Source organism: Syngnathus typhle, linkage group LG17, assembly GCF_033458585.1.
Source record: "Syngnathus typhle isolate RoL2023-S1 ecotype Sweden linkage group LG17, RoL_Styp_1.0, whole genome shotgun sequence".
Lineage (NCBI taxonomy): Eukaryota > Metazoa > Chordata > Actinopteri > Syngnathiformes > Syngnathidae > Syngnathus > Syngnathus typhle.
Window position 1 is genome coordinate 8,375,429 of NC_083754.1, and position 26,006 is coordinate 8,401,434.

The following is a 26,006-nucleotide window of genomic DNA, read 5'->3' on the forward strand; positions in this document are numbered from 1 at the left end:
ATATAATTACATATCTTTATAAACTTTGCAACTAGTATTTTGAACTTTTTCAACATCAGTCTTGTACGGCCAAATCATCTTGAAGAAAATACAGTGCGACAGTTGGCGTTTATGTAATCAAAATAATTGTGTGGTTTGCGACGCTTTACGACATCTGCACTATTCAGCTTCACGGCAGTTAGCCACTTCCTCTCACGCCGGCTCCCTTTCCGGAGACTTTTACTCCGAAGAACACCGGTCCCATATAAGCCATTTATAAACTGTCACGTCGGATACGGTAAGAACATGACGACCAGCGCAAAGATAAGCGCAAATGACTTTCTTGCGCGCTGTGTTGTATAAGAACCAAAGTAAGGTTGGTGCGAGTAACTACTTTGCTAGCTGGTTAGCTTAGCCGAAGCAGCTAGCGTGATGACTGGCCTTGTAGCGTTAGCAGCAGTAGCCCACGGTGGCGGATTGAGCTTTTCTCTGATCAAATTTGAACATTTGTCTTGTAATATAACCTTTGACTAATATACGTCAATTACAAAGTTTATATTTTTGTTCTTCGTAGTTTTCCCATGGAGGTGTTATATTATCATCCCTTGGTTAGCAATAAGACAAGTTTGTGCAGACGTCAGACACTTCTACTTGTTTTTTTTCAGATAACCTTTCATTGTCTTCATTGGGTCGATAACTGACAATCAATCCAATCAATAGGGAATTCTGGTGTAAAAATGCCTATAGTTCTGTTAACAATTTACCTAGGAGTCCCTACTTGCTGTAAATAGTGAAATGTGTCGAAGGGTCCGTGATGACTAGCCCACTGCGCAATCTGAGCAGTGCCTCCCTTTTTGGAGTGCCCTGCTGAAGACAATTGTGCTGATTAAAGCCTGAGACCCTGTGGAACATGGCTAAACTGGCCTAAATGCTGCCAACTTACCAAAGTGTCATACTTGAACTCCCATAAAATCCCATGGGCAGGTCATGGCCAAGTTCAACGCACCCGTGATCCAGGACAACCCGTCGGGATGGGGTCCCTGTGCCGTGCCAGAGAAGTTCAAGGACATGCCTTACCAGCCCTTCAGTAAAGGAGACCGCCTAGGGAAGGTCTGGGCCAATCTTTCGGGATGGTTTGTCACTCATTTGGGCTACCTCAACTCACTATGTTGTCGTTGTCTTGCGGTTGTCAGGTCGCCGACTGGACCGGGGCAACTTATCAGGATAAAAGATACACCAGTGAGTTGGACTTTGAAGCCTCCAAAATGTGAGAACGTTACTCGAGTGATCGATGGAATAACCGACATTTGGATCTCCATGTGTTTCTACGCACAGACAAGTACTCGTCTCAGTTTGGAGGAGGCAGTCAGTACGCCTACTTCCACGAGGAGGACGAGACCAGCTTTCAGCTGGTGGACACGGCCAAGATGCCAAAGACGGCCTATCAGAGGAACCGCATGAGGTTTGCTCAGGTAACCACTCAGCACTCGCAGTGAGAAAACCTCGACCGTGTCATCCGGTTGACTTTTTGCATTTTGCTCCGACAGAGGAACTTGCGCAGGGACAAGGACCGAAGGAACCTGACACCGTTCAACATGCAGTTACTGCCCAAGAGCGCCAAGCAAAAGGAGAGGTCCGATGATGATTAGTCATAGGAAAAAAATCTAGCCAGTCAGCCGTGTGTATTCATTCCCTCCACTTTTTGTCTTTGCAGGGATCGAATGCGGCTGCAGAAGAAGTTCCAGAAGCAATTTGGCGTTCGTCAAAAGTGGGACCAGAGGTCTCAGGTACAGCCACATTTGAGTTAGACTTCAGACTTATTTTAATGCTTGAGGATGTCACATGCTTGGTTAAAAACATTGTCCCTTCTGTTAGTCTCTGAAGCTTTTGGATAGGCTCCATTTACTTGCTCCACAAAAGAGCAGCCATTGTTAATTTATTTTTTGTGCCAAGGCTCAGCTGAAGCCCAGAGATTCTTCGGTGGAGGTGCGCAGCGACTGGGAGGTGAAGGAGGAGATGGACTTCCCGAGACTCATGAAGATGCGCTACATGGAGGTGGCCGACCCCGTGGACATGTAAGGCCACCTTGGAAGCCGTGTCTTGCATCTCCCCGCTTAACGCCGCCGGCATCCTGCACAGCGAGTGCTGCGGCGCCTTGGAGTACTACGACAAAGCCTTCGACCGCGTCACCACTCGCAACGAGAAGTCGCTGAAGAGCATCAAGAGGATCTTCCACACCGTCACCACCACCGACGACCCCGTCATCCGCAAGGTACGGTCTTGAGGTTTGATATTCCCGAATGAATTTAAAAAAATAATAATAATAATATGAGCACAATAAAAGCCTTGTTATTGCTCTATCTCTATTAAGCTGGCCAAGACCCAAGGCAATGTGTTTGCCACGGACGCCATCTTGGCCACCCTGATGTGCTGCACGCGTTCAGTCAACTCCTGGGACATCATCGTGCAACGAGTGGGTAACAAGCTGTTCTTCGACAAGCGCGACAACTCCGACTTTGGTGAGCGGTCGCATCGCCGCCTCTCCTTTCTTTTGCGTGTGCGGCAACTTGACACGTGTGCGGCGCCCGTCAAGATCTGCTGACTGTGAGCGAGACGGCCAACGAGCCGCCGCAGGACGAGGGCAACTCCTTCAACTCCCCACGGAACCTGGCCATGGAGGCCACCTACATCAACCACAACTTCAGCCAGCAGTGCTTGCGCATGGTGAGAGAGAGAGAGAGAGAGAGCAAGCGAGTGAGTGATGTCTGCCAAGACGAGATTTTGAACGAGGGTTTGTATGAACTTCAGGGCGGAGAGCGCTACAAGTTTCCTGCCAACAACCCCTTTGTGGAGGAGGACATGGACAAGAGCGAGGTGGCATCTGTTGCTTACAGGTACCGCCACTGGAAGCTGGGCGAAGACATTGACCTGATTGTCCGCTGCGAGCACGATGGAGTGATGACAGGCGCCAATGGGGAAGTGTCCTTCATAAACATCAAGACCCTCAACGAGTGGGACTCGAGGGTAAGATCACATAGTTAACTTTTGGACGATCTGATCGTGACGGTTGCGTCTTTCCCTGGCAGCATTGCAACGGCGTTGACTGGCGCCAGAAACTGGACTCTCAGCGAGGTGCTGTCTTGGCCACCGAGCTCAAGAACAACAGCTACAAGTTGGCTCGCTGGACCTGCTGCGCTATGCTGGCCGGCTCCGAGTACCTCAAGCTGGGGTCAGTTTGCTTCACAAAAATGGCAACGTGTTTCAAAAAGCTCAAAATCATTGACAATTTTTTCCCCCGTTTCTAACATGTTGCAACTATTCTGAATACAATTTGTCATAATGTCCGGGTGCAGCTACGTGTCCCGCTACCACGTGAAGGATTCTGCCCGTCACGTGGTTCTGGGCACCCAGCAGTTCAAGCCCAACGAGTTTGCCAGCCAGATCAACCTGAGCATGGAGAACGCCTGGGGCATCCTACGCTGCGTCATCGACATCTGTCGCAAGCTGGACGAGGGCAAGTACCTGATTCTCAAGGACCCCAACAAGGTAAGCAGCTCCCCGACCCTCCCTCAGACGAGGTCACTGCCTTCTGATTGGCTCGCCGGTTGCCCCCGCAGCAAGTCATCCGCGTCTACAGCCTGCCTGACGGAACATTCAGCTCCGACGAAGAGGAGGATGAAGAGGAGGAGGAAGAAGATGAGGAGGAAGAAGGTGAGACGGTGAAGACGCTCAAGTTAACCAGCTGACCCACTTCTGTGGAGACTAACGGTAAAAAAAATTCTTATAATTCCAGACGAAGAGAACTGAAACCCGGTGCCCGGTGACCAAAACAACCCGCCAAACACACACACTCATTTGCACACACACACACACACACACACACACACACACACACACACACACACATGCATTTAACTTCACAATCAATAAAATCCAATTGGCTCAAATTGTTGTTGTTTTTTCCCCCCTCCTCAATAAATGTCATCCGGGAGTTTGCAGGTGTACCACCATAACGAGAAAATCAACTGTGCGATTTCAATATCGCCTAAGTGTAAAAGAGTCAACATTATTTCTTCATGTTTAAACATTCAAACAAAGAAACAGGAGATTCTCCTTGCGGGTCGACATGCATCACAAAGCACCCAGTAGCAAGTTACAACTTTTAGAAATATTACATACTGCAGCAATTGAACAAATGAATTTATCATTTTGAAAATTTATTCTTGCAGTTCAACGAATGAAAACATGATAGTGTCACTTTACAGAGTGAAATGTCTCAGGATAATTGTTTTTTTTATTTATATTTACAGCACATCGTCCAGGTGTGTATGCTTGGCATTGACAAGTTTTGAACAATTTCAGTTGAACTAATGTCATCAAGACTTTCATCTGTGGTGGCTCGCCAGGACTTTCTGGGTGCTACTGAATGCTGCAACGTTGCTTGTGGCCCCGTTTGTTGTCAAGGTAAAACGCTGCCTCTAGAACAGCCTGGTTCTCCTCAAATGTTTCCAGTCCCCGCACCAGTGAGTCACACATCCTTTGCCAGGATTCCATCTCCGCCCGCCAGAGAGCACTCCTGGCTCGGAGAAAGTGCGACATTCGGGTCTCGCATCCTTTGGCCAAAGCGACGCCGCTCACGCAAATTATAACAATATCGATCCCAATAAAGATTCCGTTAAGCGGAATGAGTCCAGCTCTGGCCGCGTAGGACACCGCCACGGATCCTCTGAGGGCTGCGCTGCCCACGTTGCGAGCGTCGGCCACGGCCCGGTGGACATTCCGTAGCGCTTTCCCACCAATGATGACCACCTTCCCCACCCTTGTGGCCACCTCCTGGTTGCGTGGAGGTGTCTTCACAGTAGAGCTGACATCTGCGACCAAGCCCACGCTTCTCCTCGTAGTCTCCTCGCAAAGTACTTCACTGACTGCTGCGTCGAGTAGCCGAGTCTCGCTGGTGATGTCGTCCAGACACTCAGCGTCCTCAACGAAGTTCTCTATCACTTCGCTGACTTTCTTCATGCACTTCTGTTTCAGTTTGTAGTCCACGACGGAGGTGACTGCGCAGTTAGCCCAACTGGCAAGACCGAGACCCAGTCCGGTCATACTAAGAACCAGCGAGGTGCCAGCTGTGATGGGAACGAGTGCCAGGCCGGCAATTGACAGCGCACCACTCACCAGGCCCAATGTGCTGCTCGCCACATTGGAGAGCTTCACCCCTTTGTTCTCCCTGACCAGCCCTTCTATGTTCTGGTCCAACTGGTCCAAAAGCTCCAGCATTCTGGCCCGACGCTGGCTGAACTCGGCAAGGAAGCGGTGACACGCGTGCTCCTGTAGCCGGAACACCAACCGGAAGTCTGCGTCATTCCTGGAGAAGACAGCGATGTGGAAAAAGTTCAGGGTGGTCTAGATCTGCCTCACAGTCAAAGAATTCTGGGTTTGAATCTGACCTCACCTGATGTGGCTACACTTTTGAATGTGACGAAACATCCTGTACGTGTCGTCTGAAGATAATTCCTCAGGGAGATCTACACGGAGCTCTGTGCCAGCTTTGGAGACCAAGTTAAGGGAGAACTTGCTAGAGGAAGAGCATGGAACCAGAATGATTACCGTTTTTTTCCATGTATAATGCGCAAAATGTAACTAATTTATTGTCCTAAAATCTGGGGTGCGCATTATACATGGGTACCCCAAAAAAAAATATATATATATATATATTTTTTTTTTAACCGGATATCATACGGAGGCCGGCATTACAGATGCGCTTTCTTCTCTGCTATTCACTTCAAACACGCTCCATGAGAACACAATGCTCTCGTATCAGACGCTTGCTCGATCACCTGCTCGTCTGCTGTCACAATGTACCCTACACAAATCCGAAACATTTCTTCGCTATTGAGTTTGCTAGCGCATGCGCAGTGATACTGACCGGCAGAAGAACATCCGGTTGTTCCCAAAGATGATATTTTTTTGGGAATAATTTTACGTTTACGGACTTAAGTAGGAGTCAAAATTTGGGTGCGTATTATACATGGGTACAGGCTTTTTTCCAGCATCAACATGCCATTTTTAGGGTGCGTATTATACATGGGGCCGCATTATACATGGGAAAAAACGGTAATGGCTAAGGCAGTTTTGTTATCCGTTCCAGTGGTTTACCTTTTGTCCAGGAGAAGGCATATTTGTTGCGCGGTCTCCACATATTTGTCGAGAAGATAGGCCAGCACTGCTGTGTTGTCCAGTCTGGGCAAGAAGAATACTTTAGCATCTCTCTTCAACTCGGCAGCAAGGGGGCAGGCCCGGCGTGCCGCGGCCACGGCAAATGCCACATCACAGCAGCCAACCCCTTGTGCAAGTTTCACCACCCCGCCACGGAAAACAAGCAGTGAGGTAGTGGCCAGCCTCTCCAGCGCCTCCACAAAGACATCCAGTTCCTCCAAGCCAAACAAGACGTCCTTCAGCACACCGGCGAGCGCCGCTTCCAGCGCGGTTCGCCTGTTCTCCGCAGCCATCTTGCTCTTCACGTACACCAGGAGATTCTTGCCCAACTTCAGCTCCGCTCTGTTGCCGATGTCTCTTATGGTGTGGATCTCCTTCTCGCGTTGCGTCCTCCACTCGCACATACCTTTGCGGAAGCGGCTCACGGTAGACATGTCAAGCTGGGTGGCAGAGGCGTAGCAGATCAAGATCCGCTTCAGGGCATCCCTGGACAAATATCACAATCTTTAAAGTGGAAAATTTGAATACCGTTTTTTCCCATGTATAATGCGCCCCCATGTATAATACGCACCCTAAAAATGGTATGTTGATGCTGGGAAAAAGCCTGTATCCATGTATAATACGCACCCAAATTTTGACTCCTACTTAAGTCCGTAAACGTAAAATTATTCCCAAAAAAATATCATCTTTGGGAACAACCGGATGTTCTTCTGCCGGTCAGTATCACTGCGCATGCGCTAGCAAACTCAATAGCAAAGAAATGTTTCAGATTTGTGTCGGGTACATAGTGACGTTGAGAATGTCTTGAGGGAAAAAAAAGCATTCTAACGAGTTCATAAATAACCATACCTGCACTCGTGCATGTTTCCGCCATGAAGTGGATCCAGAGTGTGTGAATGTTTTAGAGGAGTCACTCTGGATCTTCTGCTCACACAAGTTGAGCAAACCTGTATCTTTTGTTTGATGAGCCTGACTGGCAGGTGAGGCCGCGCCCACTTACAACCGCTTGCAACGGTTTTCTATCCAAATCCAAGTTCTGGTATCTTCTCATGCAGCGCCCCTCCTCCCCATGAATGTAAAAGATGCTGACTCATATTCATTGTTACTCAGTTGTCCTCTTTTTACCTGAAGACACAGAATAGAGATCAACTGGATGGCTCGTTTCCATGGAAACAACGAAAACCTCCGCTACCAATCAAAAGTGTGTCTTTACTTCACGCGTCTCTTTGTCGTTACAAGCAGTTTTTGAACAGTGGAAGCACTTTTCAAAACACGACAGCACAACACCACTCGCTTTTTTCATGCAAGCGTGTTCACGTAACAGGCAAACGCACTGGCTTCCGCCGTTGCTGCTGCGTCTGAACAAACTAATAGTCAGCAGCACACTCGTGGCCCGCGGGCGCGCCAGCACCGCGTCCATGACGATCACGTCTCTCGTCATCAGCAGCAAATGCACAAACAAATCCCCGCTGACGCCTCCACAAACTGAAAAGTAGCACTCTTGTTATGAGTGTTTTGTCCACCAGATGACGCCAGAGCGTAACTGTAGACGTCGCTGTCCCTTCAGCACCAAACTGAATCATTTTCTTCCCTTCTCCAGTAGTTAACATTTTTTTCTGTGACATAATCACATCCAACATGACCAAATTTGTTTGCTCTTTTTTTTTCCAGCTCGCTTCCCATTGGATAGTTGAAAACTCTTCGAACCTGAAGCTAAATCGAAAGTAGCACACTTAGATTATTATGCACAATCTCGACTGTGGGAGGAGCGAAGTGGAGAGAGAGCGCACGAGACCGAGCGAACCCCCCCCCCCCCCCCCACTCATGCAAAGCCAATTAAAAATGTTGGCGTAACATCTTCGCGGAGCCACCATTGCTGCTGCAGCGCGCGCGCACGCACGCACGCACGACCGTGGGCCTCTTTAAAGCAGCGGAGGAGCTCAGGCTGCACATCGACGAGCTCCATGTGTTCAACATCGTGACATCTTCCAAGCAAGGAGAAGAAGAAGAAGAAGAAGAGGAGGAGGAGGAAGAGAAGAAGGAAGAGAGGAAAGGAGGCATGCATGCACTTCCCCAGCACGCAGCAGGAGGCTTTTGACGCCTAGCGGCTCGTCCTGGGTGGCCGACCGGATCATCATTCGGCCGGAGCAGGTCAAGGAGAAGCCGCGCTCATATCGCCGACTCGTCGCCCACCTCCGCCCGCCGCATGTCGAGTGATGGTCGGCTTGGCTGGACGGACGCCCCCCCGCTGCCCCCGGATCCCCTCGTGGTGAGCGCAGACCCCCACTCCCGGCGGAAAGAAGCCTCGACCCGGCTCTAGGGCTCCATATGGAAACGGAGGACCAGAATTTTAGAAAAAAGGCCAATCGTTTGATTGAAATTAGATTTGTTCTTTTCTTCCTGATTATTTTTGCCCTATGCAATGAAAGCATTTTTTACGTTGAATTCGGGCCTGAGAGGAAAAGAGGAAACGAATCAAGCGTTTTTTTCCTTATGCAATGAATGCATTTTTGCTTCGATTGGCCTGCTTTATACGTCGCGAGGGCTTGATAGGTGCAGCATTTCAACGGTGATTTATTGGCCGGCTTTGACGTGCGTGTAAGCGGACAAACAGGTTGGCTGCACAAGCTCAGTCTGCGCTGCTTCTTTTTTTATTCTTATTTTGGAAAAGGCCGATAAAGACGAGAGAGAGAGAGAGAGAGAGCGAGAGAGAGAGAGAGAGGATTTCCATCTTTTCCCCATCCTGTTCGTCGTTTTTTTTCTCTGCTGGCTGGTCCTCATCCAAACGCAACCATAAGGCTCCTGGCGCCTCATCGTCGTCCTCTTCCTCCTCCTCTTCGTCCTCGTCCCTCGTCCCTGTCCTCCTCGTTTTCCGCCTGGCTGAAGTCCCGCACGCCGTCAAATATTTACTTCTTGTACATCAAGCGGAAAGGGGGTCCCCCTTTCATGGAATGCGGAAACATGGGCCTGTTCGACCGCGGAGTGCAGATGCTGCTGACCACGGTGGGCGCCTTCGCGGCCTTCAGCCTCATGACCATTGCGGTGGGCACCGACTACTGGCTCTACTCGCGAGGGGTCTGCAGGAGCAAAAGCGGCAACGACAACGAAACCAGCAAGAAGAACGAGGAGGTCATGACGCACTCGGGGCTCTGGAGGACCTGCTGCCTGGAAGGTAAGTCCCTGAAAGAACCTCCTGAACTTTAGGTGGGAAATTGACTTTTGGGGTCATTTATCAAAGCCCCAAGTCTATTCGTTTTGCAGGAGAGTGGCTAAAAGTTCGATACGGCTGCAGTAATGGTACTTTTATCATCTCCAGTTTCCTAAACCGGATCCACTTGAAAACGATCCAAGTGGAATCGGCCCACTCTCGTTCACAACAGCCTTGCTAAGGACCGCTAACATTTGTAGAAAACTTTGGGGGTGGGAAAAACGATCTAAACGACAGGAATTTGGATGCAGAGGACCTTTGTCTTTTGGGCCAAAGGGCCGATTGTTAAAAGTTCTGGGGTCAAACAAACCTGCTTGTGTTGGACTCAAGTCAAAATCAATTCTGTTCTTGACAGACTTTTTGTGAGAAGTGTGAGTGGTAATCCTGTGACCCGAGGCTGCGTGTTTGATTCCCACCAGTTGTGTTGTTGTGTGGACAGAACAAATCAATGGGGACACAATGCTGCTGCCTTGTGTGAGCGCGCAGCCAAACGCCACTGGCCACAAACCAACAGGGACTAGCCACTGTGCCAACTACTGCAGTGACTAGCATAGTGTCCAGCATAGCCACTCGGGATTCCATTTGCATAGTGAAGAACTTGTGTGGCAACTACAGTAACAACTAGTGACTAACATAGTGACTAGCATAAACGCTTCCACCAGTGGAGCAACTACACTAACGACTTAGTGTTCCAATTAGTAAAGTAACTGGCAAGTAGCTTAGCAACTAGTGATTAGCATAGTGTATAGTCTCCAGTGTAGCAACTAACATAGGCGTATGGTGATATTAGTATGGTTGAGACGGTATCGTGAGCTAAATCATGTGTATGCTTAAACTACTTGACGGTCAAATAACAGCACAGTGCAAAAAAAAACCTCCTGCGTGGTAGAGCGTCCGCCCTGAGACTGGAAGGTTGTGGGTTCAAACCCTGACCGGGTCATACCAAAGACTATAAAAATGGGACCCATTGCCTCCCTGCTTGGCACTCAGCATTAAGGGTTGGAATTGGGGGGTTAGATTACCAAATGATTCCCGAGCGTGACGCCGCTGCTGCTCACTGCTCCCCTCTCCCCAAGGGGATGGATCAAAATCACAAGGGGATGGGTTAAATGCAGAGGACAAATTTCACCACACCCAGATGTGTGTGTGACGATCATTGGGACTTTAACTTTATCACCTTCGTCCTCAGAGTTAGTGAATAAGTCGACCTCACTCTGGCCTCCATTTGTTAACAGCCCCCCGATTATGACTTTCCTTTCCCTCAGTGCAAAGCATCTCTGGCGTTTGCATGTGATTGCCGGGTTTCCTCGGCTGAAGTGCAACGCCGCCGCGCCACTATCGGAGACGAGCCTGCCGGTAATTATGTGTCCATTGTGGCGACCACTTGGTTGTATGTAATCACAGAGTGGCATCACCGCGGAGTAGAGGCCCTCCAGTGCACTTGAACTCGCCGTCTTTTCTGAGCACGTCAACATTTGCTAGCAAGAGAAGTCTTCATGGCACGATAATTACATGAGAGCATTAAAAAAAAAAACACACACAAAATGGAAAAATAGGCACACCAGTAACTGAATCAGTGACAATCGCTTAGACAGTTTGTACATTCACATGTACGGTCACTTCTGCTCAGTGAGCTGCCATAACGTTAGTCGTTCTCTGCTGAAGATAAAGAATACCGTTTTTTTCCGTGTATAATGCGCCCCCATGTATAATACGCACCCTAAAAATGGCATGTTGATGCTGGAAAAAAGCCTGTACCCATGTATAATACGCACCCAATTTTTATGATTTTCTTTTTTTTTTTTTTTTTAAGTCCCAATGATCGTCACACACGCAGGGAGGCAATAGGTCCCATTTTTATAGTCTTTGGTATGGTCTTAACTAGGCTGGATGTAATTTCTTTTGTTGGCGTTGATTTCTCCGACTGCCCTTAAAGGCACCACCGCGATCATGATGTCTGTTTGGTTTCTGTTCCTGTCTTTGGTAATGTCACCCTGTCTTTTTGTTCCACGTCTTTGTCGGTCAGTCCTGTTGTTGGTTTTGTTGTACCATGATTTTCTTAAAAAAAAAAAAAAAAAAAATTGTACCCATGTATAATGCGCACCCCAGATTTTAGGACAATAAATTAGTTACGTTTCGCGCATTATACACGGAAAAAAACGGTACATTAGCAAATGTTTGGCTGTTCCCTCTGCTGTTTTAAGGTTCAACATGGATGCTACTCTCCTTAGCGCCTCGATGCCGTTTTGCATTGTGGGTTAGCACTAAGCTCGCTGATTTGCGTCATTCTTTCCGCTGTCACAGTGCGAGCGTTTCATAAGCGGGATGTGTACGGGAAGTTGTGCAGTTCTGGGAAAGACTGGCGCTCACCGTGAGATGGAATGTGGGCCAGTCCGGGAATTTGGTGGATGATGTCATTTCCAGTCCAGGTTGACTGTTCACGCCCTTTCTGTGTGAATGTGTGTGTGAGTGTGCGTGAGTGTGTGGGCACGCCATGCCAGCGTAGTGGTGCTAGGGTAGAGGATGAATTTTTAATGAATAGCAGCGTGGCTGGCTCAGATCGCTTTCCAGGACGACGAGGCGCTCATGATCGCAGCAGAAACAGCAGTGTGAGGCAGCAACAGGGAGCATTTTTCACCTGGAAATGACCGGGTGTGTACATGTAACTAGATGTGACTGTATTGTTGCTGTGACATTTTCTCCCGCCCGGCGCTGGTGTGGAGTCAGCGTGTGCGCCTCTCATGTGTCATAGGGTTACATCATCACCGTCATCATCACCACGAGGATGACACAAGCAGCAACGTACCCGGACAAAAGTATCAGGACAGCCCTTTCCATCTTCTTTGGTGTTCCAATACTTGTTGAAGATGTCCCAATTCTTTTAATTATAAAACTTGTTTTTCTCACTTTCGCTGCCTGAAAATTTCCTGATACTTTTTCACTGTCTGTAGGTATCTTAATACCTTTATTATTTTAATTGCACTGGCTTTTATTCCAAACTCTGCCCCAATACATTTGCCTTCCTCTTCACTTATAGCTTTCTGTGGGTGTCCCAATGCTTTCTAGAATGTAACTGTAATGTGTCGCTCTTCTCCACATTTGAGCGTTTGCTTCATAATTTCGTGGCGATGACATCATCAGCAAGTCTCCTTTTCTGGCATTATGGCTCACCATAATTGATCATCGGTCATTAGTTGAGCGGGACGACACGTTTTGAAGGAGCCGCAGCTCATGCCTTCACTCAACTGTCACATGCCGCAAGGTCGCTCACACACTTACACGCACACACACACACCACTCTGCTCATTAACTTTATAGACGTTTGTGTGTGTGTTTATGTTCTTTTCTTTTTGTGTGGACATTTTGGCTAGTCTATTAGAACGTGTGTGTTCTTGTCTTTTATTCTTATTGTGGCCTTGATGGCCTACTTTTAGTGAGTTGACATTTTTGGTGAGCGGTGGAACACACAACAGGCATGCACACCATCACACACTCAATGCACTTGAAAAGCTGTGCTCCATAACGGCGTATTGTACCAAACCCGAGTATTGTGCCATGCCTAGTCGTTCTTGTCTTTGTTTATAAGCAAAGAGGAGATGACATGTGGACACTCACTGAATTGACAATTGCCACAGTGGGGGGGTAGAAGTGGTGGTGGTAGGGGGACTGCGCTTTGACGCAGCCACACTGCAACCATCGGCGTTTTCTTCCTACATTAAAGATTAGCAAGAAGAAAAAAAAAAAAAAAAAGAACCGCAGCGAAGCGCCACACTGAATACTGGATGTGTCTCCCTAACACACACACACTCGCACACCTTTTTGACCCTCGCTCACGCCAGTTCTCCTCCTTCTCCTGCTCACCGGAGATCAATAACCACAAATTAGTTCTTCCGTGGAAGGATGAGGAGCTTGTAGAGTTTGTTAAAATGTGTGTTTGTGTGTGGCGGGCCAGCACTTTGAATGCGTGTGTGGCTTTAAGAGGCTGGCGAGTGTAGCGTTAGCTGTCGGTCGTTAGCGACAGGCCGTTAATTGGCTAAAGGTTAGCTTGTGTGCACACTCACTTGCAGCTGTGTAGCGAGTGTCTGAATGTGCCGGTGACACGTTTCTTATGTGACTTTTTGTTCACGAAAGCAATTGAAGCGTGGATCCAAACACAGTGCAGCGTTGAGTGCTAATCGCTAATGCTAACTTCTTTGCCAGGGTTTGACTGATCATCACATGAAAGCGTAAAAAGAGCCTCGCGGCGTACAAGTCAATGTCACAACTCGTAATCCACAGCGGTGAAGCCGCAGCGTCAACTTTTTGCACTGCCGTCTTTGGGCTTTGGCTGCAGTTTTTTTGCACTTCAGCGAAGGTGCGGTAATTGGCAAAGATGGAGGAAGGTGACTTTGACAGCACGGCTCTTATCTGCTCTTTTTTAAATGGGAGGCAGGAAAAAAAAGACTAGATACCCTCTGAGCAAGGCTGCAAAGTGGCTCCTGTGTTCGTTCTCCGGACAACGTGGGGTTGGGCATCAGCCAATGGGAGGATGAGGAGTGCATGCTGGGAGTTTTAACGCTAAACCATCGGCGGTTTGCCTTTTGCGGGGGCCGCATTTGTCTTTGTGCAAAGACTTTTGTTATCTCGGCCAATGAGCTTATCAGCCACGCCTGTGCCTGTGCTGAGCTCGGCACTTTTCAGGAACAAGCGCGTAGGGCACGGCGGCAGAATCTTTTCAAACTTTACTTTGAGGCCTTTTTCAAAGATAAGGAAAAGTGTGAGCGCAGGCAAAAATGGCGCTCACATCTCACTCAATGAAAATCTTCGTTAGTGGAATTACTACACTTTTTTGAAAGCATAACGGCAGGCTGAAACTGTTTGTCATGTGATCAGAGCGTGTCTGCCATGTGTGAAAGGCCACCATTTTGTCCTTTCTGCCTCTTTAACTCATCTTCATTTACATTGACATTACTTCTTGATTTCTGGCTCAAAGTGACTTCTGCTGCTGATTGGGGGGGGCACAGGTGGTCTGCCGGTTGTCCCTTTGAAAGGACGGTTAACCCAGCGGCTGCCGGGCCTCGCTTTGTCGTTAGCTCCCTAATGTTTAATTCACAAGCGGCGCGAGGCAAAGACACCTTCAGTGTGTTGCAGTCACGCTGCGTCAGCTTGAAAGCCACGCTAAGCCGCCTTTTACGCTGACGGCAAAGCATCAGCCCCCCTTTTTTTTCGGACACTTTTGACAGAATGCGGGAGCCAAGGTGCCCTGGCAACAATTCAGCTTCGGAAGTACTGATCTCATTGACGTGTCCACTCACCAATAAAGAGTCACCAAGAATCAGAGATGGGACCAAGTCACACATGTGTAAGTCAAGTCTTAACCTTCAAGTCTCAAGTAAGTCCCAAGTCCTTTTTTTCTTGGGCAAGTCAAGTCAAGTCCTTCATAGGTCAAGTCAAGTCCAAGTCAAGTCCTTAAATTGGTCAAGTCCAAGTCAAGTCACCTTATTATTGCAATTTTACCCGCAGAATCTGATTTTAGTAGTGAAAAGACAAGATATCAGTAACTTTAAGTAACCATCATTGTCCAATGTGTCTAACCTGTTTAGAAAATATGACAATAATTTGGACTTCCACTGTAATTACTGATATTCAGTCAAATACACCATGGAATCAAACAAAAAAGAGATTACCTCATACAATGATTTATTGACGGCTCAATCTAAACAAATGAACGTCTGCCGACAGTGTCTGACACATTTGAGTTGCAAATATGAAAATATAATCGGAAAAAAATCTGAAAGAATAGTTTTGTTGCACATCTCGCTGTCCGTCTTTTGCCATTTTTCAAATGTATTATCAATTTTATATTCAAACTGAAAACATAAACTAAATAACACTGAAGTCATTCAAGTCATCTTGTCTCAAGTCAAGTGAAGTCCCGAGTCTTTAACTTCCAAGTCGAGTCTCAAGTTTTTTCATTTTTTGTCAAGTCAAGTCACAAGTCATCAAAACAGCGACTCGAGTCGACTCGAGTCCAAGTCACAGTGACTCGAGTCGACTCGAGTCCAAGTCACAGTGACTCGAGTCCCCGTCTCTGCGGAAAAATTAGTGTATGAAGAACAAGTCACCCCATCATGTCAATTATTAAACGATTGACCTATGATCCACCAAGAGGACGGAACATAAAGCGAGAGTCCAATTTTCATCACTTTCCAATTCTTTTGGGCAGAATTGCATCCCCGTACTTCTGCCCGTGAACTCTTTCGGTGGCTAACAAACATGCTAACAGTTGTTTGCTTCTTCGATTGCAAACCCATGGCAATGGCGTGTTTTCACTGGCCGCCTGCTGAAGTGTGGCCTCGTTACGCGCAGAGACTGATAGCGGTACGCCGGGGGGGGGGGGGGGGTTCTTTCCTCGCTTCCTGGACGGGACGTTATCAAGATAAATGTGGTGATTAGACCAATGAATACGCTGTGATTATCAAGATGAATACGCCCATTAGGGGAGCTTCATTGCCCGATAAAAAGGGGCGGGAGAGGGGCGACATGGGACACACGTGAACGCCATTAGAACGTGCGTGTGTTCATGTGAATATGTGTGTGTGTGTGTGTTGTGACTAGTTATCAGACCCCTGGGTACAGATGCACCATGTGATCCCCACCTACTCGCAAGCTGTTACCATGGCAACCGAAGTGATGTCCACATGGCAACAGCTGCCGTAGGGAGCACAGGGTAGTTGTGGTGGTGGGTGGGTGGGTGGGGGAGGTTTATCTGGCCAGTGACGCATTCAGCGTCCGCCTGGAAAGTTTGTGAGAATTCCACCCACCGGAATCACTAAAGTGAAGTGGCCCTGAATCTCTCCGACATTTCCTCTCCTCCCACTCAGTGACCCCCCTCCCCCTCCATTTACCTTTCCCATCATGCATCTGTTGGTGTCTCATCTGGCTTTTTGTCTGGCTGATGTTTGATGACAGCGGCAGGACTCGCAGGACTTGTTTTTCATCCCACCTGCTCGGAAGCTGTGAGATAAACAGGAAGGCGGCTTTTCGCCGCCTCCTGCAACTCTCACTTGACTTTTTCGATGTGCTCCTTCTGACGATGCGATGGTCGAATACAGATTGGTCACGTCTCCCGTGGTTCGCTTGCATAACGCTTAGCCAGGTCCCAGAGGTTACCCGTCGTGTTTGGAGGTAACTGGTTGGTGGCAGAAAGAAAGAGAACTTTTGTTCTATGGGCAAAAATATTGGGACACAGCTTGTGTCAGTGCTGTGTTTCAATACTTTTGGCCAAACTCCACATGCTTCACCACCACTGCTCCCCCTCCCCTTCTGTGCTGCAGGTGGAGAGTTTTATGGCTACATGGACAAGAGTAGACATGAGGGCATAGGGTTAGCACATAGTTCATTCACGCAACGTTTTAGGGGGGGTGGCTTTGAATTTATCCCACACTTGAGTGGAAGTGAATGTCTGAGGATAAGGTGAGGTGGTGTGACCACTCAGTCGTCTCATAGAACATGCTTGTGACTTTGGATGGATGGAGGATTTCTTCCATTTGTTTTAGTAAACAAAGAAATCGCAATCACAGCCACGGATTCCCCCCCATGAAAGCGAATGGAGCCCAAAACAAAGTCCAAATTGTGTTTTTTGGTGCTCAAAGCGTCGCAAATGGCTCAGATTGCGTCCACTTGAACATGCAAGTGAGAGTGCAGTGTTTTGGAGGATGTGCTTCAAAGCTGCAGGCTTGTCCAGCTCTGCCCTTCAAAAAGAATCCAGGCCTCTCCTCTCGCTCTTCTCTCGGTCACAACACTACCTGTGGATGGAAACCTTTTTAAATTGTGGGCTGCACTACAATGGTTTTTATAGTGTGTGAAGTTGGCTTCAAAAAATCCTGTCTCCAACCATGGAGGAGATGGTTGCCAGGTGGCGATCACAGCCATGGATTTCCCCCTCTAATGTCCATGTGCTCATCACCATGGGGGTCCCCCTCCCCACACAATCCTGTTGCCATGGCAATCAAAATCTGCCCTTTTAATCAGAGGACGAGTTCACCCTTTGGCCAAGATGTACATGCACAAACTGCGAAAATCAATATTTCTTTGCTTTTATTTGAATTATTTTCGTAACAAGCCTGTGAAGTGAATTCCAAGATTTCGTCGGCAGAAACTGAGAACAAACCGTGTAGCGTGTTGCCTTCATTGACCTCATCGGGATTTGTACAGAACAAAGTCGGGATCGGATGCCACTAGCGGAGGTGTCGGCCAAACGAGATCAGCGTCCGTTTGGCGGCACTCCAGCTCGCCACTGTTTACACGTCGCCACCTCCTGCCTACAAGTGTGTTGTGCGAAAAGTGCCGTTCACAATAAAGCCGTTTCAGCCAATCAGAAGCCAGAAGAAAGTCATTGTCTGAGGAAAAAAAACAATAAGAAAGAGTGGTATCAAGAAAAAGCTCATCAGCACTTGCTGTTGTTGACGTCTTTCCCATTTTTGCCTTCCCAGGAAACTTCAAGGGCATGTGCAAACAGATCGATCACTTCCCCGAGGACACGGATTACGAGGCCGACCCGTCCGAGTACTTCCTGCGTGAGTATGCATGCGGACGCGCGCATCACACTTAGCTTGACTTTTACCGGAAAGTCCGGGGCTTGTTGGCTGTATTTGCGACCGGCGTTGGATGCCAGGATGGCGCTTGGCCGCCGCTTGCTCGCTCGCTGGCGTGTGTGTTACACTCCAGTCAGTCAACACTGTGTCCATTGATTACTGCGCCGTGTGCAAACAAGACAGCGGCCCCTTTCGCGCAGACTTCTTAACGGCTTCGCGGCGGGCGGCTTTGCGCAACTCAGGAGCTTGTCACCGTGGTTACCGTCCCCGTGCAGCTCGGGTGTTTGTTACCATGGCGATGGGGTCTGTTTTGAAAGGTGTAGGATTGGTAGCCTGCCTTTTGCCGTGCTTGGTCCCCCGCTTTTTTCTCGTTCCCCATCTTTCCAAAGCCGCGTCACTGGGGTTTGTTTCACGCATGATCAGAGGTCAAAGGCCGTCATCTTCAAGTGGCAGTTGCATCAATGTGCTTTGCTTGCACCACTGTGCTAGACTTGCGCTTGGCGTGAAAATAGGGACCTGACAGTTTAGCAACACACTTTGAAGGGGTCTCAATTTTGTTTGTTTGTTGTCTGAAAACATTAAAAAAATGACAGTCCTTGCAAATTGTGGTTGGGAGCCGTGCGTGCAAGTCCGCTAGCTGAAGAGCCGCCAATTAGACGCTTTGACTTTGCGCTCTGAGCGCTGGCTGCCCATCTGGATACGCCAGAGTAGGCTAACAACGCCGCTAATGATGCTACGAACAACGGCGGCAGCGGCGCCGATGACAGCGGACCTTAACCCCTCCGACCGCACCCTGATTGGACGAGAGAGCTCCCAGTGGCTGGCCAATTAGGACACTGGCGTCCATAAATATTTCAGCCTCCTTCTTTATGTGGGTCAGGCCGCCATCACTTTCATGTCAGGACGCCGGCGAGTGTCATCGCACAACACACACAGAGTCCATCCATCCATAACGTCATTAAAAATGCAGTCATATACATCTTGTCATTCAAGTCATGCTATGCTAAACATCAGTGCAGCCGAGCTTAAACATCATGCCACATTAAAACTCATGTAATCGTGTCAAATTAAAAAGGAGGTCATGACATCGTGTCAAAAAAATGACTTTTTAGTTCTACGCATCAATGATGTGAAGAAAATCATATGATAATCATTTACACAATGACCAGCAAGGTAGCCTCCTCTTCATTATCCTCCTCCGCTTTTTCCTCCTCTGCCATTACGCAACGCTCGGCATGTCACTCCAGGTGAAGGCCCGCCCGGAAGTGACATCACACATGGCCAAAAATGGAGGGGGTCGCACCGCCGATGTCGCCACATTTCGTGGCGAGGAGTCAAAATAGGCACCAACCAAACGCTGATCTTCCCCCCCCCCTCCCACACACAAAGAGACACGTTTTCAGCTTTCCTCTGTCTCGCTTTTGAAAATGGAATCAAAATGGAGAAAATTCCACTCACATGATGCCCATCATGTCATGAAAAACAAATCATACTATACATACATCCTGCTACCAATGTCACACACTAAACATAGTGTCACATCATACATCATGTCATTTAAAAACACATTAGTATCTGTCATGTCACATGTCTCAGGATACGACATTTCATAAAAGGAGTCTGACACTCATGCACACGTTTACAAAGAGCCCGGTTGTGTGTCGGCGCATGTGCGCGTGTGTGTGTCTTTGCGTGCGTGCTTGTCGCGTGGCCCTTTGCCGCTCCAGCCGGGCTTATGTAAGGCAGCTGAGGCGCACCGAAGCGCCAGTGGCTTTTTAGATGATGGCGTGTGTGAGATCCCATCATGCACTACTCCGCCGGGCGAGAACGACGACGACGATGAAGAGGAAGACGAGAAAGACAAAGAGGAGGCAAAAAGAAACGCCCCGTTATGTAAGAAGTCCCCTCACAAACGCGAAGACGCCCATCATAGGAAGAGAAATGCTGCTGTCTTGCGCAATACTTGCTCATGCTAAGAAAATAAAGTTCGCAAAAGTGTTCGTCTTTTATTTGAAAAACTAGAAAATGTCAACTTTCTGCAGAAATTGTGTGAAAAATTGTAATGTTAACTAGGTTGGTAAAAGTAATACCCATTAGAACATAGAGCATTGTTAAAAACAAGAGAGCGTGTGATTTCCCACTTAACTTCAGATGCGTTTTATAAGGCATATACGTTTTAGGCATGTCAACTTTAAGGTCAAACAGGAAGAGAAAATGTGTTTTAATTTATTACCCAGTGACTGTGGGCCATCTGTTGCCTAGGAGACAAGGTGGCATCAGCATATCATAGATTTCACGCAGGCAACTCGAGCAGTTCCTGCGTGTCAGGCCCAGACCTGTCAATATTATCAGGCCAGCTGAGGCCAGCATCCAGTCTGCTTTCGGGCCGCAGGGTGATGGCAATGCAACAACTCATCAATACTGGCGGATAGTCTCTGATCAACTGCCAGCACCAACCCTACTTTGAAACCTTAAACCGAGTTCTAAACTCTAACCGCCAAAACCCTAGATTTTTACCCCGGTTTGAAGCGCTAACCCTAATTTGAGACGCTAACCCTAGTTTTTGACCCCACTTTGAAGCGCTAACCCTAATTTGAAACACTAACTCTAATTTTTGAACCCTTTGACCCCGATTTGGAACTCTAACCCTAGTTTTTTAACTCTTTGACCCCGATTTGGAACTCTAACCCTAGTTTTTGAACCCCTTGACCCCGATTTGGAACGCTAACCCGAGTTTTTGAACCTGTTGACCCCAATTTGGAACGCTAACCCTAGTTTTTAAACCCCTTGACCCCGATTTGGAACGCGAACCCTAGTTTTTGACCCCAGTTTGAAGCGCTAACCCTAATTTGATACACTTACCTTAGTTTTTGACCCTAATTTCAGACGTTAACCCTATTTGAAACACTAATCTTTGTTTTTTACCCCATTTTGAAACGCTAATCCTAATTTGAACGACTAACCCTAGTTTTTTACCCCACTTTGAAGCGCTAACCCTAATTTGAAACACTAACCCTAGTGTTTGACCCGGGTTTGAAGCGCTAACTAATTTGAAACGCTAACCCTTGTTTGAAACCCTAGTTTGAAACCGTAATGTATCCTTTTCTGTCAACAATAAGCAACACAGGTGTCGCACCATGCCAGTGTCACACAATATGAGCCCGCGGGTTGCTATGTTTGTCATTAGTTGCATGGATCAATATGCGGCTGGCGGTAAGCGGGGGGGGGGGGGGGGCTTACTATGTGCACGCATGTGTTAGTCAGTAACTAACTCTGAATCTCCCCTATCATCGTCTTACCAAATGTGGGTCACCGAGTAAACGACGCACCTCATCTGAAGAGGCAAATGGGAACGGGATGCCCTGTTTGTTTTGCGGCGGGCACGGGAAATCCTCCCGTCTGGTGGGCTTCGTTGTCTCAGCCGGAGAAAGAAATTAAATAGCCACCTGCCAATCAAGCAAGGGCATTTTTCTTCAGTAGCTCGACTCTTTCCTTGAATTTCAGCTGCTGACTGATATTTTGAAATATCTTCAAATATTTACAATATTTTCTCAGAAATGTTTTCTTTACACAGTGCAAAAGTGAGACAACTGATAGCACTCTCAGCAATCTTTAGCTGTAGGTCTTTTTTTCTGGGTAAGGTTTAGAATTTTTTGAATGACTTCATTCCACTTTGTGCTGTTTTAAGATCACTTGGAATTATCTGTCATTTTACGTTTGGCTTATTCCACCATGTGTGTTAAAAAAGAAGCAAGGGTCAAACATAAATTTGCAGCACTGTACTGTGTCCAACTCTTTTTGGCTCTGGGATGCAATCATGAATCAAATGAAGGCAAAGTGACACCGAGCACACGTGCGCCTGGCTCCCAAAACAGGCCCCTTGATATTTAATTCTGGTTTCTGGCTGCCAAGTTAGCTCAGCGACTCTTTTGACCCCAACGTCACCATTTTACTCGCGTTAGCGATTAGCCGCTGCGCTAATGATGATGTCGGATGACGTTTGAAGGACGCGGTGGCTCCTGCACCGCGGGCCGCCGGGCATACAATACATGCCAGAGCCCCGCGGCCTCCGGCCGCCAGCCCGCCCGCCCACCATCGACGCTGCTGCGTACCCAGGAGTGCCATTACATAATGTCCTCACACACAAAGTATACGTCCGTGTGTTGATGGAGTATTTCACAGCCCTGACGGGGAGTTGATTGGGGTGTACACACACGCCGAAATGGATACTAATCTGCTTTTGTTTTTTTTACTTCTCCCTCCTCCTTGAGTATATATACACCAAAAGTTCCAGGAAGTTCTTCCTGGACCTTCTGTGTCTAGGAACTCTAAGAAATCCGTTTTATTGAACAACCCAATCCATTATAAGTATCAACATGAGCGCAAAGTCTCAGAATAATCTTCAAAAGGGTCTGCGATACTAGCTGGAACTGAATTTAGACACGAGTGGTTCCTAGTCTCAGGAAGTCAAGTTGTTTGTGTCTTGTGTTTGTTTGCAGGCGCAGTGAGAGCGTCTAGCATCTTCCCCATCCTCAGCGTCATCCTGCTCTTTATGGGAGGTCTGTGCATAGCTGCCAGTGAGTTCTACAAGTCCAGACACAACATCATCCTCAGCGCGGGGATCCTCTTTGTGTCTGCAGGTCCGTTCTCAAACTTTAAGCCCAAAATACACTCAATCGCACTCTAAAGCTCAACCTCATCATATTCCAGCTTCTGTTGCCAGCTGGGAAAAGCAGTTGAAGCACCGCAAGCTATTTGCTTGAGTTAATAGCTACTTCTTCTTTTGGGTTTATTGGTGCATTGGCGCCACCAACTGGCCGGAGGCTGCAGGAACATGAAATACATAAACTGGTCATCTTGCTAGCTACTACTGCTTACAGGAGCAATAACGATACATCTTGAAATATCTTGCCTCAGCCCTATGCACGGTGGTACAGACATTTTTAAAGCCATCGCTCGGCAGATTTGATCTTAAATTGTGACCAAACATTTTACAAACAATTTGAACTTCACAGCTAGAAAAGATCAGTTTGTGAGAAAAACCTCCAAGCCACATGCCGAGTCTGTCTGGTGAATTCTGTTCTCTGCTTTGCGCAGGCCTGAGCAACATCATCGGAATCATCGTGTACATATCAGCCAACGCGGGCGACCCCTCCAAGAGCGACTCCAAAAAGAATTCGTACTCATACGGCTGGTCCTTCTACTTTGGGGCGTTGTCCTTCATCATGGCGGAGATGGTGGGCGTCTTGGCCGTGCACATGTTCATCGACCGCCACCGGCACCTCCGGATCGGGACACGCGGCACCGACTACCTCCAGGGCTCGGCAGTGTCCCGGGTCCCGAGCTACCGCTACCGCTACCGGCGCCGCTCACGTTCCTCATCGCGCTCCACGGACCCGGCGCATTCGCGCGATGCCTCCCCGTTGGGCCTCAAGGCCTTCGGAGCACTGCCCTCCACCGAGATCTCCATGTACACGCTGCCGCGCGACACCCTCAAGTCTGGAGGGGCACCGTCCGCTAACGCCGCTTACAACTCGGAGCGGGACCACAACTTCCTGCAGGTGCACAACTGCATCCAGAAGGACGCCAAAGACTCAGCGCACGGGAACACGGCTGCCAACCGGCGCACCACCCCCGTATGAGGGGGCGCCGCCCCGCCCCTCTTATAGGACACGTAATGTTTTCTGCATGACTACTCCGGAAGCTTCCAGAAGCTCGGAAGAGGTCAGAGCCACCCAGACAAACGCCTCCTTTATTTTTGGACTCATTGTTTTGCATTCAAACTGTGAATTGTTACAGCCTGGCCTGTAACTTCTAGTAAAGCTACTATTAATATAAATATATATATATATACATTACTTTTATAAAGATTCATAAGAATAATCAAGAGATACCGACTACTTTACTGAAGCAAAAAAGACAACTATGAGTTAAGTGCTGTTGGTGACTCTTTTAGAAGCTTAGAATAATAAACTATTGTGATTTTTTTAATAGAAAAAAAACTTGAAAATGTGAACGCGTACCAGAGAGTCCGAAACAAAGTGCATGCTATTAAAATTGCAGCAAAGTTGAGTTTTAATCATCCCAAAAGGGAAAAAGCTATTTCTGATTTTGTGTCTTTTTTGTATTTTTTTTCTTTTATGCTTTTGTGAGCCAAACCAAACAAAAAAAAGCTTCTTTTTTTTTAAACATTAGTTTGATGACTATATAAATATATGCACACATACACACGTAATGTCCTTTCTTCAAAAAAAAAACTCACAGGCTTTGCCATGTTTTATCGTTTTGATTTGTAAGCTTCAACTGGAAACTCTTTAAAATGGTGCCAAAAGCGAACGATCCTTCAACTTGGAATAAACACCAATCCCGGGGGGGGGGGGGGTAATCAATCAACAGTGTGTGTGCCTCATGATGAATGCTTATTGGCTTTGTTTCCTTCATGTTAACATGCTACATGCTAACACATTGCAGGCCTTGTCTCGGGGGCGCGATGGCAGAATTTTCAAGCAAATGAAACAAGTCATTCTGTGACAGTGTGAGGTGCCACGTGGGGCCCTGCCAATGGGTTGGCTTGCATAACATCATAAAACAGTCATACAGGATTCATGAATGAGCAGTTTTTGACGGTGCTCTGTGTACAAGACAACAACATGTAGTACTACCACTCATCTTTACAACAACGCTGTGGAGTAGGCCTGCATGCCGCTGGCAAAAGGAGAAAGAACAAGAAACGCCTTTTAGTTTCCACCCGGTTGTGCTAAAAGCTTCAGAGCAAGCGGCGCAGTGAGTATAACACAAACAGCAGGATGCTGACAGGTGGGTTGGTACCTTTTTGAGTTGGGCGACTCGCAAGGACAATCTTTTCCTTGTGTAGGGTAGGGATGTGTACAACGAAGCACACAAAGACATCAAAACATTTGTGCTTAGTGTGAAACTGCCCAACGACCTTTCTGTGACTTTGTTGGACATGTGGTTGAGGACCCGTGAGAACTAGTCAAGTCAAGTTTATTTGTATAGCCCTAAATCACAAGCAGTCTCAAAGGGCTTCACATAGACAGAAATTGACAATTATTCTCAAAGCATCCCCTGATCTTAAGCTCCCAAAGGGGCAAGGAAAAACTTAAAAACCCCTACCGGTGGAAAATGAGAAACCTTAAGGGACCACAGATGGAAGGATCCCCCGTTCAGGATCACCAGGTTGAAATGGATGCAGAGAGGGCACAAATGATACATGAAAATCAATGAAATAAAAAGTGGAGGGCGACGTCACCCCCACATGGACCATGTTCACATAAAATGCAGGCGGGTCGGGGTTATGCCGCATTTGTGTTTTTGCATGTCATCATTGTGCATGCTCGAACATTTAAATGTGCGTGTGCACGCGGAATGTTTAAGCTGACCATCGAGCAGTTGCTGTCTGTTCTCTCACCCCAGGTTCCTGTCATCATTGGGTCAGCTGGAGTTGAACGACAAAAAGGTCAGTGGAGCACACTTTACACGTGCAGCACACACAAAGCCCTTTTTCTAGCATTCAAAAATTGGGGCGAGACTCTTCTAATCAGGTGAGACTTGACTAAGCCCCTTCATCAATAAGTGAATAAAAACGTTGACATTTTCCCAACATTACATCCAATTCAGCAATAGATCTAATTGTGCTATGAAGCTGCTGGTGGGAAGTGTAAAAAAGTGTGTTAGTTGGGATGGTTATGGTGTACGCGAGGGCGGGGCTTGTAGTATCTCACAGGAGGTTGCAGTGTCCACGCACAGGCTTGGAATACAGATGCCACAGTTCAGGCCTGCAAATATCTGCAGTGGCAACGAGCAGCACCACAATGCAGTGCACCACAATGACATTTGCATCTTTAGACACTATGCTCTGTTTTAAATGGTCTTAGTGACCAAATGTTTTGAGAATGCATTTTTTCGACATTTCATTTTCAATTTAAATCTTTCACCTATTTATATTTGTTCATGGAACCTAAATTAATTGTCTAGTTTTAAATGACCATTTAATCACTCGAAGTTGA

At 47.6% G+C, this 26,006-nt stretch overlaps 3 protein-coding genes, 1 long non-coding RNA gene and 1 other non-coding gene across 7 annotated transcripts; 3 read left to right on the plus strand and 2 right to left on the minus strand.

The window, feature by feature from the left end:
- Window positions 1-135: 135 nt before the first annotated feature.
- eif3d (eukaryotic translation initiation factor 3, subunit D) lies at window positions 136-3,926 on the plus strand. Of its 2 annotated transcripts, none has more exons than XM_061303963.1 (15): window positions 136-277; window positions 964-1,089; window positions 1,173-1,218; window positions 1,315-1,451; window positions 1,527-1,612; window positions 1,694-1,766; window positions 1,933-2,054; window positions 2,119-2,251; window positions 2,351-2,498; window positions 2,573-2,703; window positions 2,788-3,003; window positions 3,066-3,208; window positions 3,333-3,525; window positions 3,597-3,690; window positions 3,773-3,926. In XM_061303963.1, exons 2-15 carry the CDS (start codon window positions 967-969, stop codon window positions 3,784-3,786), a joined length of 1,659 nt encoding a protein of 552 aa, XP_061159947.1. In that variant the 5' UTR covers window positions 136-277; window positions 964-966; the 3' UTR covers window positions 3,787-3,926. The 2 variants fall into 2 exon arrangements, with proteins under 2 accessions (XP_061159947.1, XP_061159948.1); XM_061303964.1 differs by having other exon boundaries at window positions 1,939-2,054.
- On the plus strand, window positions 785-881 carry LOC133171043 (small Cajal body-specific RNA 18). Its single transcript, XR_009718670.1, has one exon. It is a non-coding gene; the product is annotated as a small Cajal body-specific RNA 18 (non-coding RNA).
- Window positions 3,927-4,189: 263 nt separating the features above from the next.
- On the minus strand, window positions 4,190-7,201 carry apol (apolipoprotein L). Of its 2 annotated transcripts, XM_061304238.1 has the most exons (5): window positions 7,045-7,201; window positions 6,505-6,681; window positions 6,136-6,219; window positions 5,432-5,554; window positions 4,190-5,344 (listed from the first exon to the last, which is right to left on the minus strand). In XM_061304238.1, exons 1-5 carry the CDS (start codon window positions 7,056-7,058, stop codon window positions 4,399-4,401), a joined length of 1,344 nt encoding a protein of 447 aa, XP_061160222.1. In that variant the 5' UTR covers window positions 7,059-7,201; the 3' UTR covers window positions 4,190-4,398. The 2 variants fall into 2 exon arrangements, with proteins under 2 accessions (XP_061160222.1, XP_061160221.1); XM_061304237.1 differs by having other exon boundaries at window positions 6,136-6,681.
- Window positions 7,202-8,116: 915 nt separating this feature from the next.
- On the plus strand, window positions 8,117-24,208 carry cacng2a (calcium channel, voltage-dependent, gamma subunit 2a). Its single transcript, XM_061302755.1, has 4 exons — window positions 8,117-9,367; window positions 17,878-17,961; window positions 22,479-22,619; window positions 23,077-24,208. Exons 1-4 carry the CDS (start codon window positions 9,142-9,144, stop codon window positions 23,619-23,621), a joined length of 996 nt encoding a protein of 331 aa, XP_061158739.1. The 5' UTR covers window positions 8,117-9,141; the 3' UTR covers window positions 23,622-24,208.
- On the minus strand, window positions 17,466-18,148 carry LOC133170094 (uncharacterized). The gene is made up of 2 exons (XR_009718509.1): window positions 18,009-18,148; window positions 17,466-17,784 (listed from the first exon to the last, which is right to left on the minus strand). It is a non-coding gene; the product is annotated as an uncharacterized LOC133170094 (long non-coding RNA).
- Window positions 24,209-26,006: the final 1,798 nt, after the last annotated feature.

Coding starts and splice junctions, on each gene's coding strand:
- eif3d (XM_061303963.1), top strand. CDS start 967: ATGGCCAAGTTCAACGCACCCGTGATCCAGGACAACCCGTCGGGATGG. Junction 1,452..1,526: donor ACCGCATGAGGTTTGCTCAG/GTAACCACTCAG, acceptor TTGCTCCGACAG/AGGAACTTGCGCAGGGACAA. Junction 2,055..2,118: donor GTGGCCGACCCCGTGGACAT/GTAAGGCCACCT, acceptor CATCCTGCACAG/CGAGTGCTGCGGCGCCTTGG.
- apol (XM_061304237.1), bottom strand. Junction 5,555..6,135: donor TGCCTTCTCCTGGACAAAAG/GTAAACCACTGG, acceptor CTCTTCCTCTAG/CAAGTTCTCCCTTAACTTGG. Junction 5,345..5,431: donor CAAAAGTGTAGCCACATCAG/GTGAGGTCAGAT, acceptor TGTCTTCTCCAG/GAATGACGCAGACTTCCGGT.
- cacng2a (XM_061302755.1), top strand. CDS start 9,142: ATGGAATGCGGAAACATGGGCCTGTTCGACCGCGGAGTGCAGATGCTG. Junction 9,368..17,877: donor GAGGACCTGCTGCCTGGAAG/GTAAGTCCCTGA, acceptor TTGCCTTCCCAG/GAAACTTCAAGGGCATGTGC. Junction 22,620..23,076: donor GATCCTCTTTGTGTCTGCAG/GTCCGTTCTCAA, acceptor TGCTTTGCGCAG/GCCTGAGCAACATCATCGGA.